The 17,664-nt window shown below is 39.4% G+C and overlaps 1 protein-coding gene across 1 annotated transcript in view; it reads left to right on the forward strand.

Moving 5' to 3' along the window:
* LOC114654852 (cystine/glutamate transporter-like) overlaps positions 1-17,664 on the forward strand; it is a 90,367-nt gene that overhangs the window by 62,822 nt on the left and 9,881 nt on the right. The window contains 2 exon segments of the mRNA XM_051923992.1: positions 7,640-7,763; positions 14,996-15,099. Of these exon segments, the coding sequence (XP_051779952.1) occupies positions 7,640-7,763; positions 14,996-15,099 (228 nt within the window).

The raw sequence follows: 17,664 nt of genomic DNA on the forward strand, positions 1-17,664 counted from the left end.
AAACTACAAAAAATATAATTAATGCTGACAGGCAGAATGCACTGTTACAAAATAAGATGCCTCATTCACTCTAATGTGCAAGGCTCTTATCATGCATTATACACTTTTTCATCTTATCATTATTATTGCTGCTATTAATAATATTATTGATCTTCACATTTTTTGTGATTGCCTTTACTGTCTGTAAGCTTGTTTTCCCAGAATCCCTAGTGCTGTAGGTGTAAATATAATGATAATTTCAAAACGTACCTCTTTATTTCCTGTCAGTTCTTTTTCTTTCTTCTGACCTAATCAAAACCCAAATGAAAACAAATGAGAAATGTCTTAACTCTCTTTTTTGCCACAAAATTGGCATCCACATTTGAAAAAGTTGATGAAATCTATAAATGAACAAATAACATTATTATTAAATCAAGTAATGAAATATTTAATTTCTGTTATATACAAATTTTGTCGAGCTAAAATGGCATGACCCTGTTATGAAGAAGAGACACCTTCACAGTCAGAAGACTAGTTGGTCCCATTTTCTGGTGGTGCCATCCTTGACTGACTGTGCAGAGGAACCTCAGGGAAGAATCTTCAAAAAGAGAATTACCTGACCAACAAGATATTGATTAAGTAGCATTCAATTATAACCTAAGTTGACAAATAATTTTGGTTACACACAAAAACTAATTCTATGGTGTAGATTTCTGTTCACTTAAAATTCCCATCAAAAATACAGAATATATAATTTGCAATAGACAGCACTAAACATCCTGCCATCATAAAGGGAAATAACAGCCCCAGTGTATCAGTTCTGGTATCCCCACGTAGTGGGAATATAGTGTCCGACTACAGTTTGGATATCTTGTAGTTCATGGATCAAACAGGGTCAGAGGGAGAGATGAGCCAGAGAAAAAATGTTGAGCAAAACAATGGTGCAATTTATTAATAGTGCTGTACAAAGAAAATAAGCTTGTCATATGCAGTCCTTCAGTTTGACACACAACCAAAAATAAATGGCAAAGGTACAAAATCAAAAACAGTGAATATTTACAGTGGACTCAAAAATAAACTGAAAATAATACACAAAAATCTAAAGCAGTTTTCCTTTCTTATACTTTCATTTCGAAGATCAACCAGCAAATCTTTGACCTCGTCTACCCCCCCCCCCCCGTACACCTATAAAGAAAGATGCAGGCACGTTCACACTGCACACTGTTACACGCTTGGGTAAAGTTTCTATTTAATTGCTCACTCCCTTGTGGGCACACATATAGTTTTCCATGAGTAGTATGCAGCATGCAGATCTCATGCATGCCAATACCTTACACTATGGCAAGTAAGCCCTCTACACTCTTTGTATAGCTACAGGTTACGGTATTACCATTAACAGTTCTCAGTTCACGGGATCCCATTTACTTACACTAAAGTTGTTTTTTCTTTCTAAGGAGCTCTGCATCTCTTTCCAACATAATTGACTAGTTTAGATGATGTTTGTATGTAGATTTAAGTAACATACTGTAGGAATTTGTGCATGCCTTTACTTGCTCCACATACAGTATGTTCAGACATGCCATTGTTCAAAACTCTTAGGTGTGATAGTCTCAACTACATCAATTAAGAATAAGAATACCTGACACAGTCAACACCACACCATACAGATTACATCGGGTGGTAAGCATTGTTAGTATTATTTGTTTTCCTATCTGCAACTATACTTAGAGCATAATGTGAATAAATTGTGCTGTATAACTAACGAGAAACAACATTTCAAACAGAACCATTGATAATCAAACATCAGCCCCATCATTTGCAGCAGCAGCAACAGCAGCAACAGAAGCTTCTTCTATAGACAGTTTGGGCTTCTATGTTAGCGAAACACATAACCCCAAAATATACATAAACCCCAATAATACACATAAACCCCAAAATAATGATGATAGCAGGGATAATAATGTTAGGAAGCAAAAAATAAATATTTGTGGTGTAAATAGTATTTCTCAAAATTGTTTGTCAACTTAGCTCATAAGTAAATACTATCCAGTCAGATTCTCTTCACTTGGAAAGTGCTCATTTTCCAGATCACACCTATGGGACTTCAGGGATGGAAACGTGGGTCTACACAAAGTGCAAAATGCCACCACTTTTGCCAGATGAGCTAAAGAAGAACCCTTTCTGAGAAACTGACGAATTAGTTATCTGACCGTGAGAGTTCATTGATATAATGGCATATGGAAGCTTACCTGGCTATTGATGTGAGCATTTGAAAGACACATTGAAGTGGAATTTAAAAATATCTGCACTTAAAATATTTAATACATTCATAGCAAGTATTCCATCCCTACCTTTTTATTTAATAATTTATTATTTTTTACTTTGACATTTTGGGTTTGTTTCATGAATTTTTGATTTTGATTTTGGCTTTTTTTGTGTGATTTTCAGATCTTTATTTTGTTGCTTAACTAGGGGGCTTTGCTTCCTGCTCGCTTCGCTCACCAATCCCCAGGCCTGTGCTATGCGCTAGCCTCTTTGCAGCTCTGGGGATGCCGATGTACAATTTAAACAGATTTTTATTTTCATGGGAATTGTTACATATGCATAATAGAACTAACTGTTTTACATTAAAGTGAGTAAATAACCATATTAAGAAATAGTAAAATGTAATAATTTGAAAGTAACGATTTAGTTCTGTTTGGCTAATTGGCTAATTAACACATAAATACTTTTTAAACTTACACTTTTACTGTAAAACTTCAATAAAACCAATTGTTTGAATTAAATTTTCGTCAATATCGCATTGAATTTTGATTCTGTGTTAGGACTTTCATCGTGACAACGCAACGTATAACTGGCCCGTGACTGAATTTCGTTTCTTTCTCTCTCTTAGATAGAATTACTTTTTTGAATGTTTGGCTCTGAAATTTGTTAATTGTCTTTACAGAAGCTATTCTAACGGGAAACTGTTAACATTTTAATATGAATGGCATATCAAGATCTCCTTTGTTATCTAATGTTATCCGTGGAAGATTTACTGCATTACCTTTCTTGGATACATTCTTCTTTCTACAGTAATTTGTGCGGTGGAAGACTAGACGGTGTTAATGGTTGTAGATATTCTTCGGGATATTGTAAGTTGATGTTTTCATGTTCCGCACAATCACCACTAACTGTTTCAGCATAGTCTATATAGTCCAATTTGCCGTGTAAACGATCAACATTTTTGCCGTTAATTCGTTTGACTTCATTGTTTCTCGGTGCTAGGATTGCATGTGTACTCATTTTTTCTATTGATTATTTTTACCATGTATTCAGTAAATTATGTCACTACTTGCTTTGGATTGCGGCAGTTCAAGACCATTTGTTAACCAACAGTCCCAAGGTGTTTCAGAGGAGACTTATTACAGGACCAAGGGACTTTAAAAAGCTCCAGACTTTTCAGAGTGGCTTCAATGCAGCATTAACTGGTTAATTTGCTGTGCTGATGTTCTCCCTTTTCTTGGCTGTTGCTGTTGTGGCTTAGATTTTGGTGGTGTTCTGACCACTTTGCTTTGATTTTGTGGCTTTTTGACCTTTTGATTTAACTTTCTCTGCTACTGCTTGTGAATTTTAGTATTTTTTAAATCAGGTTCTTGATAAGGATTTTTTTAAAATTTTTTGTTTGGCTGTTATCAATAGGAAATTGATTAGTTTTTTTACTTTTAGGAATTTTAGTACTTTTTAAAAATTTGTTTTTGTTGTTTTGCTATAATTTTAATTAATTAATTAATTAATTGCTTTGTCATCAAATATGTAAAGGAATACTCCAGCCAAAAATGATACTGTGTTCAAATATTACCTAATGAGCTTTATATTGATGGCTGAGATACATTTTAATCTCATGCTTTCGTGCAGAATGAGAGAAAGTAGATTATTATCATATAATGCTATCTAACGGTTACCATTACTGGACAAAGCAAATATCATTTGAAAACATCCATGAAAAAAGAAAAAAAATCCTCATGTTACTCTGTCACATAATCCATATGTCCATTATACATTTGAATGCTGAAAACATACAAAAGTTACTCATTTTTGCTGAACTATTATTAACATATACTTTCAGAAAAAGCACCATGCTTTGTAAACTATGAAATGCATTCCCAGTAATTTTGTGCTTCTGAAATGAAGACAGGACAATTGACCAATGAATGAAGGGAGAAATGGGTGTTCAATAAATTTTTTTTGTTTGTGGGTGTGTGTGTGTTCTTTCCTCTTAGAGCATTTTCTGAAAGTGGTTTGTTTAGAATCCATCCATCCATCCATTGTCTCCCGCTTATCCGAGGTCGGGTCGCGGGGGCAGCAGCTTGAGCAGAGATGCCCAGACTTCCCTCTCCCCGGCCACTTCTTCGAGCTCTTCCGGGAGAATCCCAAGGCGTTCCCAGGCCAGTCGAGAGACATAGTCCCTCCAGCGTGTCCTGGGTCTTCCCCGGGGCCTCCTCCCGGTTGGACGTGCCCGGAACACCTCACCAGGGAGGCGTCCAGGAGGCATCCTGATCAGATGCCGAGCCACCTCATCTGACTCCTCTCGATGCGGAGGAGCAGCGGCTCTACTCTGAGCCCCTCCTGGATGACTGAGCTTCTCACCCTATCTTTAAGGGAAAGCCCAGACACCCTGCGGAGGAAACTCATTTCAGCCGCTTGTATTCGCGATCTCGTTCTTTCGGTCACTACCCATAGCTCATGACCATAGGTGAGGGTAGGAACATAGATCGACTGGTAAATTGAGAGCTTCGCCTTGCGGCTCAGCTCCTTTTTCACCACGACAGACCGATGCAATGCCCGCATTACTGCGGATGCCGCACCGATCCGCCTGTCGATCTCACGCTCCATTCTTCCCTCACTCGTGAACAAGACCCCGAGATACTTGAACTCCTCCACTTGGGGCAGGATCTCGCTACCAACCCTGAGAGGGCACTCCACCCTTTTCCGGCTGAGGACCATGGTCTCGGATTTGGAGGTGCTGATTCTCATCCCAGCCGCTTCACACTCGGCTGCGAACCGATCCAGAGAGAGCTGAAGATCACGGCCTGATGAAGCAAACAGGACAACATCATCTGCAAAAAGCAGTGACCCAATCCTGAGCCCACCAAACTGGACCCCCTCAACACCCTGGCTGCGCCTAGAAATTCTGTCCATAAAAGATATGAACAGAATCGGTGACAAAGGGCAGCCCTGGCGGAGTCCAACTCTCACTGGAAACGGGTTCGACTTACTGCCGGCAATGCGGACCAAGCTCTGGCACCGATCGTACAGGGACTGAACAGCCCTTATCAGGGGGGCCGGTACCCCATACTCTCGGAGTACCCCCCACAGGATTCCCCGAGGGACACGGTCGAATGCCTTTTCTAAGTCCACAAAACACATGTAGACTGGTTGGGCAAACTCCCATGCACCCTCCAGGACCCTGCTAAGGGTATAGAGCTGGTCCACTGTTCCGCGACCAGGACGAAAACCACACTGTTCCTCCTGAATCCGAGGCTCGACTATCCGACGGACCCTCCTCTCCAGGACCCCTGAATAGACTTTTCCAGGGAGGCTGAGGAGTGTGATCCCTCTGTAGTTGGAACATACCCTCCGATCCCCCTTCTTAAAGAGGGGGACCACCACCCTGGTCTGCCAATCCAGAGGCAATGTCCCTGATGTCCATGCGATGTTGCAGAGGCGTGTCAGCCAAGACAGTCCTACAACATCCAGAGCCTTGAGGAACTCCGGGCGTATCTCATCCACCCCCGGGGCCCTGTCACCAAGGAGTTTTTTGACCACCTCGGTGACCTCAGTCCCAGAGATGGGGGAGTCCACCTCTGAGTCCCCAGGCTCTGCTTCCTCATTGGAAGGCATGTTAATGGGATTGAGGAGGTCTTCGAAGTATTCCCCCCACCGACCCACAACATCCCGAGTCGAGGTCAGCAGCGCACCATCCCCACCATATACAGTGTTGACACTGCACTGCTTCCCCTTCCTGAGACGCCGGATGGTGGACCAGAATCTCCTCGAAGCCGTCCGAAAGTCATTCTCCATGGCCTCCCCAAACTCCTCCCACGCCCGAGTTTTTGCCTCAGCAACCACCAAAGCCGCATTCCGCTTGGCCTGCCGGTACCTATCAGCTGCCTCCGGGGTCCCACAGGACAAAAGGGTCCTGTAGGACTCCTTCTTCAGCTTGACGGCATCCTTCACCGCCGGTGTCCACCAGCGGGTTCGGGGATTGCCGCCACGACAGGCACCGACCACCTTACGGCCACAGCTCCGGTCAGCTGCCTCAACAATAGAGGCACGGAACATGGCCCATTCGGACTCAATGTCCCCCACCTCCCTCGGGATGTGGTCGAAGTTCTGCCGGAGGTGGGAGTTGAAGCTACTTCTGACAGGGGGCTCTGCCAGACGTTCCCAGCAGACCCTCACAACACGTTTGGGCCTACCACGCCTGACCGGCATCCTCCCCCACCATCGAAGCCAACTCACCACCAGGTGGTGATCAGTTGACAGCTCCGCCCCTCTCTTCACCCGAGTGTCCAAGACATGTGGCCGCAAGTCCGACGACACGACCACAAAGTCGATCATCGAACTGAGGCCTAGGGTGTCCTGGTGCCAAGTGCACATATGAACACCCCTATGCTTGAACATGGTGTTCGTTATGGACAATCCGTGACGAGCACAGAAGTCCAATAACAAAACACCGCTCGGGTTCAGATCAGGGGGGCCATTCCTCCCAATCACGCCCTTCCAGGTCTCACTGTCATTGCCCACGTGAGCATTGAAGTCTCCCAGCAGAACGAGGGAGTCCCCAGAAGGTATGCCCTCTAGCACCCCCTCCAGGGACTCCAAAAAGGGTGGGTACTCCGAACTGCTGTTCGGTGCATACGCACAAACAACAGTTAGGACCCGTCCCCCCACCCGAAGGCGAAGGGAGGCTACCCTCTCGTCCACCGGGGTAAACCCCAATGTACAGGCTCCAAGTTGGGGGGCAATAAGTATACCCACACCTGCTCGGCGCCTCTCACCAGGGGCAACTCCAGAGTGGTAGAGAGTCCAGCCCCTCTCAAGGAGATTGGTTCCAGAGTCCAAGCTGTGCGTCGAGGTGAGTCCGACTATATCTAGCCGGAACCTCTCAACTTCGCACACTAGCTCAGGCTCCTTCCCCTTCAGAGAGGTGACATGCCACGTCCCAAGAGCCAGTTTCTGTAGCCGAGGATCGGACCGCCAAGGTCCCCGCCTTCGGCCACCACCCAACTCACACTGCACCCGTTTTGGAATGCTGTGTGCAAACAAGTGGATGACTTTGTATGTCGATTAAGCAATAAGTTTAACATGAGATTTTTTCATGGACGTTTTGATATTGTATGCTGTTTTCCTGCATTGGTCATGTACTATAACTGTTGAATCATAAACTTTCTTACCTCCTTTCTGAATGAAAACATGACATTTAAATTTGTCACAATAAAGCATATTGGGTTAGCAACATTTAAATAAAATATGATTGTTAGGTAGAATATTCTTTTAGATTTTAAAAAAATCAAAATGGTTTATGTGCATGATCTGAGTTTTAGACCATTTCCGAGTCCTTATGCTGGTGAATCATTACACTCTAAGTACTGATAATAAGTGTGTCTTTTTTTAGAAACATCCCTTTGTCCATCATATTATCCATGGTAACAGTGACAATTGCTTATCTTCTGGCGAACATTTCTTATTACACTGTGATGACATCTCAAGATGTTCTGGAATCCAATGCTGTGGCCATGGTTTGTGAATTCCCTTTTAATAAACACAAACAGACAAATATTAGAATGACTTTAAAAGGTCTGTCTGGGAGCATAGTGATTAGCACTGCTGCATCGCAACCTTAAAAGACAGGATGTGAACCCCAGCATGACCACTGCGTGGCTCTAACAAACAGTATTTGTATTTGTGTGGTTTTTGCCATCTGGTCCTCTCACATTCCAGATTAATTGGTCATTCTAAATCAGCATGGTAGAACTGAGTGTGGGTGTGCTCATAAGAGTGCTCTGTGGAGGACTGGCACCTTGGACAGTGTCAGATGCTGTTTTCCACACAGTGCAGCGAGAATGAACTCTAACGTCCCCAGCCCAGAACTTAAATGAGGCATGGCCAGTTAATGGGGTGGATGGATACATTTATGAAATAACCTTACTACATGACTACATTAAACTTCCCCAAAGGTTAAACATTTGCATGAAGGAAGATGAAAATAAATAAAAAGTAAAGTTCAGATATTTAATCCTTACCTGCTGTAACCCAATAACTGCCTTGGGTGAAGTTTTTTCCAGGCAGGCTAAGTGGAACCCTGGCCTGATCTTTGAGAGTTTTTATAAGTCTCACAGCATGTTGCTCTTTGAAATGCTACTCCAACATAACCATATCTTTAGAATGGTAAATTTGCAACGCATAGGTCCTAGTTGATTTCAATAGTAGTCTGAATATTTCCCATTGTTTTTTGTGACTGATAAATTGCATTAGCCATATCACAAGGCCACACTTTTCTTATTATACCTTCTGACATTGCTGCCTGTGGTTTAGAAGTTAACCACACATGCTCTCAAAACCTCTTACTTGCAGTCCTAATGGCCAATGTACAGTTGCAAAATTCAATTAACCTAATGCCTCACATCTACCATATGTTCAGCAGATTTATGTTTATCTGCTTCAGATGCCTTCACACCATTTTCAGACATCCTCATGTTGGAATTTAATTTCCAGATGTTAATCTGTGAGCAGCAAATGGGTGATACTAAAATAATATACCCATATATTTACTATGCATACAGTATGATCCAGTCATTAAAGATGTCGTAATTGCTAACACCTTGTTGACTTTTTCAGGATGTTATTGTTAATCAGAATCATTTAACTAATTAAATCACCCCAGCCAAACCAGGCACAGATGTTTGTCAAAAAGAGTCTTGATGTATTATGTAGATTATATTTGTGAGATCTTGGGTGCTTTACAAGGTCATTGGCTTAAAATTTCCTTTGTAGATGTGTTGCTTGCCAACTTTTAAAATACAAATGTTTATAAATCATGTGTATCTTTAGTATAAACTTTACCAGAAACAGAATCCCTGAAAAGTTTTCAAACCAATAGAAAAACAAATTACTCATTTGGTAATTTAAAGACAAAGCGTAAAATATTTTACTATGGAAAGCAAATCATCCTACACTGAAAAAAATATTGAACAATACATAAAAATGAAGGTGTTATGACAGTTCAGAATTTACAGAAATCCACTTTGTAGAAAGCATATTAAAACATTAAATAATATTTTAATTTTCAAATGGCTATAAGCAAATTTTTTAGAATACATTTTTATAGTTTAAGAAATATTCTCAATAATTTAATTTTAGCTCCAGAATTGTACATTTGTCCTTTTTTCCCATGTTCTGGTCATTCTATATATTGTGCCCAGGTGCAGGAATGACAGGTGGAGCACTACCAAGGTCATCACATTTAATTTAACAAAAAAGTTCAACAAAAAACAATCACTTCCTGGTGTTGGGTGTCTTGCCCTCGAGCTTACACATAAACAAAAAAAGGGTCTGTTAACTAGGGAGCCCCATCCAGCAGGTCACACTTGCCAAAAAGACGTCTCCTTTGTGGCAGTTGTGGTTTTTATGGTTGGGGAACCGGCAGGAGTGGTGCTAAGTGCCCTCACTGGGCGGTTCCTTGGTGCTACAAGGAGAGAGTGAGAAGAGAATGTTAGCGACAACACCCCCTCTCATCCCTGTGGGCTATTACCTACTTTGCGTGAGTCCATGAGGAGATCCACCAACACACATGCATGACAATATATAAAATGCAAAGTTGACTGACTCATTCACTCACTCATCAACAGAAAGTATTTCCTATTTACTTAAAAAACTGAATTTGGCAGGATGGTACATCTAGGGTAGTATGTATACATTAAGAAAGGATATTTAGATATTTCAATATTTAGGAGTACAAACAACCTCTCTAATAGAAAACATCCCATAATCTAAAAAATGCTTTGACTAATTTGATTGATATTTGGTAACATAATAGAAAAAAGAAAAATACTGTAGCTGTCCTGTTTTTTTTTTTTGTCTATATTTGTCCATAATATTACTATAGCAAGCAGGCTAAGTTAACATGCATGCCGCATCCTTTTTTCGGGTCAGCTCTGAGAATGTAATCACAGAGAGAAAGGGAGCTTTCCTGTTTATGCAAGTTAAGGCCTCCAGCTGAAGCGTAAAGAGAAAAGCCTGGCAAAGTTCAAAGAAGCCATGGTAAGCAAACACAATATAAAGCTCAAGTCTGGGTGCCAGGTGCTGTGGCAGGGAGTATATTTGCCAGAACCAAAAAGTGATTGAAGGAGAAGTATAAAAGGAAGTTGTGTCATTGGGTCTAAGACAAGTTAGGAGAGATGTTGTCCATTAGCTTGTTTAAATGTACAACAGCTCAGTTAAAGGGTCCCCCACGGCCACAACAGAGAGGAGGTGCACAGTTTACATAGTTCATTATTATTATTTTTACCTGCACTTTTTGTACTATTCTTAAATACTAACTCATTGCCTGAGCTGCTTAAATGTGCAGCATGTAAAGGTCAATGCTTTTTGTAGTAAGTTAAAGTAAAACACAAATCAGTGTTAGAAATAAATTATCTGACTATTGCTTTCATAGAACATATTAACATGATCTCAAAACACTTAACACAGCAATTAGAACACAATGCCCATGCTACAAAAACTTTCATCTTCAATGCAAATTGTAGTAATGCTTACATTTCTCTTAATATCTTTATGATATTTGTGAATTTTTATCAAAAATATACAAACATGGTAACCAATGAGTAGAGAAACTATCCACTCATTCCAACACAGGAATACATTTCCCCTAAGAAAACATATTATTGTGCAGTCTCATATAAAATAAACTGTAACGCTATAAAATATGTAGTCCAGAGGAAGGATTTATGTACAGTAGACACACAATCAAATTCATACAGAACAGTTTTACTCACTCTGTTAAAGCAAATTGTAAATCTCTTTATTTGTTAGTGTATAAACACAACATTCAGATAACTCTCTGCTGCACAATGTAATGTTTTATTGGTCTAATCTTTGATCCTTGTCAGGCCAGAGAAATTTCTCTTGCAACGCACCTGGGAAAAAAGTGGCATGACTCTGGCATGACAAGGACCTGGCATGACTCTACTGTTATGTTATCACATGACTCTTTCATGGCATGCAAAAGTGATTCATTTACATATGGTTTTGAAAATAAACAGCATTTGTTTAACCAGTTACATACCTAATGATCTGCTGACAGTCTAGAGAACAGAACATATGATTTCACATGATTAAAAGACTGCTTCCTGGCTACAGTGCTGTTGTGCCTGGTCCGGATTAAAGAAGAGCACTTCTCAGTCACCAGGGGCCTCGTGTATAAACGGTGCGCGTGCACAAAAATGTTGCGTAAGCCCGTTTCCACACTCAAATCGCAATGTATAAAACCTAAACTTGGCGTAAAGCCACACACATTTTCACTGTAGCTCAAACCCTGGCGTACACAAGTTCTCTGCTCGGTTTTGCAAACTGGCGGCACCCAGCGTTAAAGCAGTGCTTTTGTTCCAGTGTGGTTTCCCCTTCTTTTTTAGATCCACATCCCTGATAGGGCTTTATCACATGCACTGAACTTAACCACATATCGTTTATTAGTTTAAGGCATCTGATTGTAATTAACCTGTAACAATATAATGGTCCATGGAATGGCCAAATTATTCCAAATACCATAGCTGCTTTAGCGTTGTTACTCTCACTGCACCTTCTTCTTCTTCTTTCAGCTGCTCCCGTTAGGGGTTGCCACAGCGGATCATCTTTTTCCATATTACTCTCACTGTACCACTCGGAGTATTTATATCACTTTATCTGAGTGTGGAATCACAGATCTACAGCAGCTGATCGGAAAGAGAATTATTGGTATACAGCATCAAGCACACACTGCCTCAGCCATGCTGCCTATTTGAACTGCTCTCATACGGCAAACGCTTCAGAGCCTTTCCTGTACTGACCTCGTGGTTCAGAAACAGTTTCATCCCAAGAACTATAAACACAATCAACCAGTCCATCAAGTGCTCCTTGTAGAACTATTTGTACTTATTAGTACAATTACCTCACTGTAAACTTGCGACACAGTTATAATATTGCACAACCTGAGCTACTTTATAAAGCACGTATTTACATATGATGATGATATCATTTTTAAGATGAAGTGCACCAAAATATGTTCATTATATTATACAGATAAAACTTTAACTTCATTGGAAGGATAGATGGATAGAATAATTAAACATTTACTACGAAGATTTTTCAATGTTCCTTAAAAGTTTTGAAGAATCTGCATTCTCAGCTTACAGATGGCTTAACATCTTTTAAAGAGCTGATTGTGTGGCGATTGGGTATTTGGAGAAAGAAAAGTAAGGACGGGAATTGGGGGATGTATGTTTGAAAGAGACAGTACTGCTGCAATAAATGATTTCATTGAAGGTCGCACATGGCACAGCAAGCATCTTGCGTGAGGCAGGAACAATCACTGTGCCACTGTGTTCCCATGTTTAATAACATGCTTTAACTCCTATCATCATGAAAATGATATCAAGTATACATCTCAGTATTTTAATTATTCAGAGAGCTGTAATATCACGAATGTAATGGATTCTGTGTCCAGTCAGAGGAAGAGAAAGCCCGTTTAAGAAGCACATAGTGATTCACACACATAGATCACATAGAAGAACACATAAAAAACAAAGCATTTAATGTGCTACTTTAGTTACGATGGCATTTGAGAAACTAGTAAATTAAACGATTTAAAGATGAAGTTTATGATGTTCTACTTTAATGACAAAATAAACTATATAATTAAAGTGGAAATCTCAAAAGATTAAAGGTGACATTTTGAGCTTTTTTCTCACCGTGTCCCTATTTATTTTTTTTTCTTTTCTCTGTACCCTAATAAGCTTTCATATGGCACTCAGACGGTGGGCTACGACTCACCTTTTCACGGCGACTTTGATATCTGACTTATTTTTTATTTCGGGCACTGTGCGACTTTATGAACTTGAGCTTTCGAGTTTCTCCGACACCCTATGTCACTCGATCAACTTCATTTTGTTGTTCATGCCACTGTTTAAACCAACAAATAATACGTTTTTCTTTACTTCCACTTGGTACCCGCTGAAATTCTTCTGTTTTCCCCCGTGCTTTTGCCATTGCCTTTTCACAGAATGCTGAGCTTAAGGGCTATTTATATTGATTTGCATATTCAAAGAGGCATAATTCTGGGAAGAGTTTGGGTGGGACATCAGGCACGTGCACGTGCGTTACTTTTCACTCGGACCGGGATTTATGTAGCGGAAGAACGTGGAAGTTGGCGTTCACACAGATTTATGCATCTGGATTTTTTTGTACATTTCCGTTTTTGTCCTTATGCCATGTTTTGGTGTAAATTCTACGCACAGCGTTATGCATCAGGCCCCAAGTGAGTTGGAGTCAGGATAGGAGGAGTTTAATGATTGCCTGGGAAGAGTGGAGGAGAGAGAAATGCTGATAATTGTGAAAAGGTATTTCTGTGGTAATAAAACAACTTTTTTTTAAATCTAAGATCGAGTATTCACAGTTGTGCCTCAGATTTAGGGTTCTGATATGCCCTCTAGCAGCCACAATGCAGAGTATACATAAAATATGATCAGTTTTTTCCATTTACATATAATTTCCATAAACCATGTTTTTCTCATGGCATTTCAAAATTTGGGTGTTTCAGACAACAGATGTTATCATGTTACTGTGGCAGAAGGAACAGAGGTTGAGATCATAAGTGGTCAGATGAATTTGTCAGAAGTTCACCTTTCTTTATGACTAAGTTTCCATTCTTCACAAGTCATTTGTACTGGTGATTCATTGTAAATCAGAAACAATGCACATTTCAATTCAGTGCTTCTATAAGAGTGTCTTTACAACTTTTATTTTAATTTCAGGTTTAATATTAATTTTACCCAATTATCCTTCAAGTGGAGAATGTGAGAAGTAAGGTTTAATGTACATTACAATAGAGTAAAACAACAAAAAGTCAGAAAATGGAGTAAATTAGATCAGAAGGTATTATATTAATTTGCATTGTGCACAAATAGTCCAATACACAAATAGCCCAGTCAATAGCATTTCTTCATCCTAGAGGATGTCTTCAAGTTAGGATGGTTGACTTGTGTCTATTACAGTTTTCTTTATTCATCAAAATACCAATTTATGGATTATTACATATTTGTGTAAACTCTTTTAAATGATGCAGATGATAATTTGTTCCTTAGATTTGTGACAGATTTGTACATTTCAGAGTTGTGCCAGAATATCCTGTATTGAGAAATTAAATCAAACAATGAAAAAAAGAGAATACAGAGGCAGGCAGTCATAAATAAGGGCAACTGGCCAGTTTTGAAAGATGGCAGGATGATTGGTAGGTGATTGGAACTGAGAGGTATGAGGAAAACAAGTGATTACAATAAACTGAATGATCTCCTCTGTTTCACTGTTGACATTGAGATCTAGTGGCTATTAATGCTGCCGTAGTCAAATATGTATCTTTTTTTACAATTAAAACTATCCATCCACCCATTTTCTGCACATTTCTTGTCCAGTTCAAGGTCACAGTGTGGTCTCTGCTTATGCTGGCAACACTGGATTAAAGACAGAAATCAACCCTTACTATGCCAGGTTTTCAGAGGTCACAAACTGGCTGAATTTATAACAACCTAAAATTTATCTCACTGAAATGTCTGAGGAAAAATGGAGTGCCAGCAGAAGAACCCACTCTAACATTAGGAGAGCATGCAAACTTCACACAGACTGGTTTTGAATCACGGGCACTAGAGATATGGAACACTTGCACCATAGTATTTAGCAAATTTCCATTGCTTTAGTTTTTTCATTTTGTAATCTTTTTCAGACCTTTGCTGACAGAACACTCCATGGGTTCTCCTCTGTCATTCCAATTCTTGTTGCTGTGTCCTGTATGGGAAGTATAATGGGAGGCTGCTTTACTACACCCAGGTAAAAATATTAGTTTTCAAACCATTTTTACTAGGTGGGAAGGAGTTTAATTTAACCTCCTTAGCATTAGAACCAAGTGTAACTCGGGCTGTAAAAAACAGTGTTACAAGCATTAGTCCCGAGTGTCTCTCGAGCAACTGTATAGACGGGAAATTATATAGTATTACCCAGGCAATGGTGCAGACATGTCTTTTCCTAACCTCATAATGGCGTCTCGTAAGAAATGTTTTTCAGCAGCCCAGGTGTTGCACACTCTTGACAGTGAAACGAGCAGTGATGACAAAGTGAATCTGTCTTCAGGTAGTGAAACTGAAATGGACAGTGAAATCGAAAGTGATTCTGATGAATCTGAAAGTGATGCTTGTGTTAATTGCAAATGTGCAGTGGTGCTATTCAAAAGCTGATCAGTCTGGAAAGATAATCCGCAAGGAATCACGTTACTATTGTCCCGACTGTGACATTAGACTGTGTATTTCATTTTGATAATGTATTCGGTATTAGTATTTTTATTATTATTCATTATTAATATTTATATCCTTATACTTTTTAGACTTCTGACTTTGTACTTTTGGTGTTTTGCATGTTTTACTGTAGAAAGATCAGATTTAATAAATATGTAATTTTTCAAGCCAGAAAATGAGGCACTTTTTACATGTCTTTTGAGAAAAAATGTAATGCTAAGGAGGTTAAGGATGCCAGTTTGATGTTTAAATCTAAGGTAGCTTTTATGAAATGGCACAGCTAATACAGAAGAGCTAAGAATAATTTTGCTTATAAAGAACAGCTGAAGAGTATTTGCAAAATAGTTCTATAAAACCAAACATTTTAGAGGCTCAAAGGGGTAAAAATAATTTCATAATATTCAATTTAAGACTATGGCTCTGAATAGTATTAACAGGGTTATGAAAAAGATAATTGGATTTTATATTAAAGATAAGTGCAGACTTCTACAAATTTGACTTTAGTGGTCCATAAATGTGCTGGTTGTTTAAGAGAAAAATTGCAGTGAAACAGTTTTAGTCTTATAGAGAAAAGTGAGCATCAGGGCCGGATTTTCCTATAGGCTAACTAGGCTTCAGCCTAGGGCCTCAAGATCAAGAGGGGCCTACATTCAAATTGTTAGCAAAATTTTATTATCTCTCATGTAATATACAAACTTAAAAATGGAAGGTGACAGGGCCTCATAAGTGGAATAGCCTAGGGCCTCTTTTCATATAAATCCGGCCCTGGTGAGCATACATCTTCTCTCCACCATACTTCTGCCTTGGTATTCACCTAATTGCCATATGTGTAACCAGATAATCTGTCACCGTTAAAATCTTTTAGTCAAAATATATTCAGTATCTCGTTTAATGTCACCTTCCTTAGGCAGCTGTTTTTCTGTTAATTTTAGCTTTTAGCAAACATTTGTGTTTATCTAGTTCCATGATAAGAATTTGTAAGTACAGTTTACTCTAAATTTAGTGCACAGACACGGATTCCTACATATTTTTTTTCACTAAATTTAATTTCAAAACAGAAAATGTCATGAAACATGCAGTACATGTAAATATAATGAAAATGAGGGACGTTCAAAAAGTTTCCGCACTTTTAACTCTGTTTATTAAGAATTTGAAAAACAAATTACATCACTTTTCTACATAGTCACCTTCATTTGCCCAATTTCCCCCACCTCGCACTCTCCACAATGCTGGAAAAAATATTGCTCAATTTCGAGGAATTAAACACCATTTCCGCATTATATAAAATCCTATTGGAGTCCCTACCTTTCAAAGATTCAAGAGGACATTGGGAAGAACATCTCTTAATCAATATATCAGAAAAGGAGTGGAAGGTAGCAAAGCAGAGAATTCACTGAAGCTCCATATGTACAAAGCATAGAATTATTCAACTAAAAATTATATATCGAGCTCATCTGTCTCGCTTAAAACTGTCCAAAATGTTTCCAGGGCAAGATCCAACCTGCGAACGCTGCAACCAAGCTCCTGCCTCACTGGGTCACATGTTCTGTGCCTGCACCAAACTAACATCATTTTGGACAAAAATTTTTAAGTGCCTTTCAGATGGCCTTGGGGGTCACAATCCCTCCTAACCCACTAACAGCTGTGTTTGGTGTTCTTCCAGATGGACTTGAAGTGGAGAAGGACAAGCAAACGGTGATTGCATTCACTACACTCTTGGCATGCAGACTTATTTTGTTAAATTGGAAGAATCCTAATTCTCCTCTGATAAGTCAGTGGGAAAACGATGTTTTATATTATTTGAAACTAGAAAAAATCAAATTCTCAGTTAGAGGATCTGTACAAAATTTTTTCAAAACCTGGCAGGATCTGATCAATATTATTTTAGAATAAGAGAAATAACTATTACCGCATTTAATTCCCTTCTTTATCTCTTATTTACATATATATTTATGTCTCCCTTTATTTTGCTTATTGTTGTTTTATTACAAAGCCCTCAGCAATTCTCCTTTGGCTAAGCTCTCCTTCTCAGGGGTGGGGTTTGATTTGTCTTCAGTTTTGTTTGGTTATAAATTGATGTATTTGTACGGAATGATTACAATAA

Source organism: Erpetoichthys calabaricus, chromosome 1 (genome assembly GCF_900747795.2).
Source record: "Erpetoichthys calabaricus chromosome 1, fErpCal1.3, whole genome shotgun sequence".
Taxonomy (NCBI): domain Eukaryota; kingdom Metazoa; phylum Chordata; class Cladistia; order Polypteriformes; family Polypteridae; genus Erpetoichthys; species Erpetoichthys calabaricus.